Below are 4,606 nucleotides of genomic sequence, written 5' to 3' on the forward strand. Positions count from 1 at the left end.
TGAGTTAACTGATCCAGAACAAACTTGGCAAGCTGACTTTGTAGTCCAAAAGCAAAACAATTTCATATTTAACTTTCCCATATATTGAAAAATAAAAGTAGTTTATAGAATAAACCGTATAACGTTACTGCAGTAGCTATTGTAAATAGTTGAGTTGAATAAAACTCATACCAGAACAAAATTCTACAAGTCAAAGATTGTAAGTAAAATTTTCAGCATTTTGGCTTGTCTCCCATAGTAACAAAAATATACAGTAATAAAATATTCAGCTACAATTCTGAGAATAAAGATATTGTTGCTGTATAAGTTTCACGCTTTTTTTAATTCACACCATTTAACTTCCCGTTTATACTAGGGTTAGAATAAGCGCTTAAACCTGAATTAGAGAAGTATTTCACAATTAAAATATTTTATAGGATATTTCCTACTTCTTTATGTAGAATGTAGTTTTTGTAGAAACAAAATTCAAGATTATCATTAAAGTTAATGAATTAAATGTACCAAGTTAAGTCAGTAGAAATCTTGACCACATCTCTAGTATGAAATGGGCTACTTTGAACAAGAAGTGACGCAACTATTTTGCCATTTCTGTCAAGTTTCTTCACTCGAATGCTACACCTCCTTACTTCTGGTCCACATCCCCTGTCTTACAACAATTTTCTTGAGGAATGAACGCCACTAAAAATACTCACAGAGATTTTGCTCATTTTTAGCAAATTTATGAGTGTTTTCCGCATTTTAAAGAGAAAAAAAGACGGAGGAATGCGTGTCTCTCCTTAAAATAACCTGCAAAACTTTTAAAGGAATTCATTTAAGGTGCACTACAATAGTTTCAAAAAGAAAGCCCATTATGGACTGCGAGTTCACTTTAACTAATAGGCTTTCACTGGAATTGTCGGGCTTTCACCAAGGGCAGAGTTGGGTATGCAGTTATGTGCATTTTCATGTTTTTGTAGCACGTAAGACTAGTCATAAGAAACAGAATAAAAATATACTGAACGTAAGGCGAAATTTAACTAAAATACATATTTTAGTTTTTGTTCATTCATAAAAATAATGTCAATGGAATTAATACTCATAAATAATAATAACAAAACAATCAGGATATGCTTTTAATAGGTGACGCTGGTGTAGTTTTAAATTAATATCACGCAATACAGCATTCGGACTGCACGGTATAGGATAAGGAAGAACAGTAAATAATATTAAATCGAAAGTTAGAGGAAACTTTAAAGTGAAACAAAAATATTCGAGTCGACAGGTAATTTGATGTTGCTTACTTTATTTATTATCTAAATTGCCAAGGCAGAACATTTCATATAATTTGCCCTTTGCTTTGTGTATCTAATTTAAAAAAAAATTATAATGTTAATAGTTATTTAGAAAATTAGTTAGAAAACTTGCAAAATATTAACAATTTGAAAATTTCCTTATCAGTTGCACATAAAATGAAGTAGTACTACTACTAGTAGTAAATAATATAGACTAAGCTTACTCAGTTGTTGTATATATCATAATTTAGTAGTATTTGTATTACTAGAGCAGGTAGGTAAATTATGATTAAAATTTAATTTTGTTTAGCTTTAGTCTTTAGGTTTGCTGCTGCAACAGTGGCAGTGCACGGGTACGACGATTATCAAGTTATACTAACAGTGTTGGCGAGAATAAGTACGTACTTTTTTTACCGTAAAGACTAGTGACGTCATATCAAACTCCTAACCTAAAAATTAGGCGTGGAAATACTTTTAAGTTTTAATATTAATAACTTATTGTCACTTGGCAGTTTTGGTGTTTATATTAAACAGTGAATCTACACACACAGTGAAACGACCTTATTAATAGAGCAGCATTATTATTGTGTTTATAAACATAATATAATAAAAAAGTACTACCAATACCATGTATGTCATTGTAATATTTGAAATAAACCTACAATTCGTAGTCAAATACGTTTAAAATACATCTGTCAGTTTAATCAAAAATGCAGTTAATTTTACACATTATTACATTTTGTTATCAGTGTGATTTTTCTCAGTGTAGAAAAAATTTACTAATTATCATTAATAGTAATACTGTTTTCAACTTAAGTAGCCATTTTAATCTTATTTATAATCATAGCTAGTCCAATGTGTTTTAAAATATCACTTGAAATTGACTTTTGAAACATTATGCTAATTATTTGAGAATGTTAGTGTAATAATTAAGGGTGTGAGAACTGGGGGGGGGGTGTAGGAATACCCCCTGATTTGAAGTGTAGGAGTGCTGCATATTTAAACTCAGTAATATTAACTGAATACTACATAACTGACACCGTGTACAAGGTTTACAGTTTTGTTAAACGACTTTCAGAAACCCACTGTACAAAATGTTCCAACACTGTCTGTGATAATTAGACCACAGTATATTTACCTCATGGTTTAATGAATTGTTTAAAATTTAATGCTTGGTAACTCTGCCATCTCAGTGTCAGAAAGTGTGGCTCGTGATCCTTTGGTATTGACAGACTGTGTTTATAACAGTATTTTTTAAATATTTAATACACCCATAAATAATGTTAACTGTTATTTTATTGATCAGTATGACTTTTCCCTTCTACAATTATTACAAAATTCATATTACATTCAGTTCATGCGTCTCATATGTAAATAATATATTATCATACATATGTACGTTTCTAAAATAACAGGTCGTTTTAGTCAACCTTCTGACATGTATAAGGAACACGAGTTAGATGAGTCCGAATCAACAGCAGTGTATTAAACTGGGCTACCATTAACTGGCATTCTGTAAGCAATCTCTTATAATCTGTTCTTTAAAAAAAGTTTAAATCTACGAATTGGAAAAAACTACTACAAATACACACTTGTATGCAGGTTATAGAAGCTATATGATGAACTTCACTGTCTAAATGATAATTTGAAATTACAGTTGGATATGAATCCTGTTCATAAATGGACAAAGAAATGGTAACTTCAGTTTAAGAAAAATAATATAATAATTATTTATTATAATCTACAATGGGAATTCTTCATAACATATGAAGGTGCAAAATTTAAGATGCGCAAAGTGAAAAAGACAAGTTTAATCTCGTCATGTAGAAGTTTATTCTTGAATTCATACATGTACAAAGAAAGCTAATACACCACTTAGACCAGTTGGAAGTACAACATTATATACAAGTTTTTATCACAACAACAAGAAGCAGTTGTTGCTATTTTAGTAAGGTGTTTTGTAAAAAGAATGCATCCTTGAAAAGTTTTCCATGTAAAGCATTTGTATCTTGTTGCTTAATGAAATGGTTGAGGTGCATACATTGTCACAGTTAAGCAAAAAGTGGTCGGTTGTGAATAAATTTGGTTCGGACAAAGGTAAACTATAAACACTTATGCTCTCATAAATATTTTTTGTCATTTTTCACTAAGATCTGAAAAGCTTATATCAAGGTAAGTATATAATAACATAGTATGTATAAGTTTTATCACAGCTTGAGAAAGACCAAAGTCTAGCTAAAGGAAAAAAAAAAGAAACTTGTGACTGTAGATTTCTAATAGTTCTAAATGAAATTGTTTCTTATTTTCAAAAAAAAATGCATGTTCCATTGATAATTCTGAATTATCAAAGCAATGATTTATGGCGTAAGTGTATAACATTCTTACCAGACACTAATAGTATGTATTTGTTGATCTTAAGAGCACATAAATGTTACCAAAATACAATTATCAATCATTTTTGTGTTTTTTTTCGATGCTGGTTTCTATAAAACTTGATTGAAAGACTCTTTTTGCGTACAATATTCATAAATCTTTAAATTTTTCCTTGTCGTAGAAAACGTGCCAATTATTACAGTGGTTATGATCTTGGAAGATGTTGGAAGGACTAGTTGCTTGGGTTTTGAACACTTACATCGGAGAATATCTGGAGAATTTGAACACTGACCAGTTGTCCATTGGTCTCTTGCAAGGTATGTTTGTGGTTGTACCCTAGTGGGTCAAAGATAAGCTTATGGATGTATAACACTAAAATCTATGGTTTCCTGTGGTAGAGAGAAAGTGCAGATGGTTCATTGTTTATCCTTGCACTAAAAACAAACCTACAAGAAAAAATAATGTTTGTGGTAATTAAATTTATATTTTGTAAAATGTTGTGTAGGAAAGTTTCTACTTTTGGTTAACATTATTTATTTGTTGTTCTTAATCCTAATGGCTTTTCCACAGTATTTATAACACTATTTAAATTCTCTGGTTTTATATATATATATATTTCTTCATGGCATATATTCAGTAAAAGCAGTTTGTATCAAATATTTTCATGTCATTCAGTCCTACACTTGTTTTAAAGATTTTAAAAATTGATCAAGTGTAGGTGAACCTTTTAGGAAGACTCGTATCTCATCATGGTCATTTAATGGTTCTATTAGGGGGGCCAGCAACTATACTGCTATTGTTTCAACCATGACTTTAACATTGTTAAAAGCAACTTTCTAATAAATCTTCAATGCATATTTTGCAACTTAGCTATGATTGAATAAATAGACACAGACACACACCCCAATGAAAGAATAGACCATTCCAAGCTTTTACTTGTTGTTAAACAAATGTTTAAACAA

The 4,606-nt window shown here is 30.2% G+C and overlaps 1 protein-coding gene across 1 annotated transcript in view; it reads left to right on the top strand.

Moving 5' to 3' along the window:
• The first annotated feature begins 1,132 nt into the window (after positions 1–1,132).
• LOC106462652 (vacuolar protein sorting-associated protein 13D-like) overlaps positions 1,133–4,606 on the top strand; it is a 120,480-nt gene continuing 117,006 nt past the window's right edge. Inside the window, exons 1-2 of the mRNA XM_022389967.1 lie at positions 1,133–1,261; positions 3,826–3,961. Of these exons, the coding sequence (XP_022245675.1) occupies positions 3,865–3,961 (97 nt within the window). The 5' untranslated portion in view covers positions 1,133–1,261; positions 3,826–3,864. The remainder of the gene's footprint in view (positions 1,262–3,825; positions 3,962–4,606) is intronic.

The sequence above is a fragment of the Limulus polyphemus genome, unplaced genomic scaffold, assembly GCF_000517525.1.
Source record: "Limulus polyphemus unplaced genomic scaffold, Limulus_polyphemus-2.1.2 Scaffold1217, whole genome shotgun sequence".
NCBI lineage: Eukaryota > Metazoa > Arthropoda > Merostomata > Xiphosura > Limulidae > Limulus > Limulus polyphemus.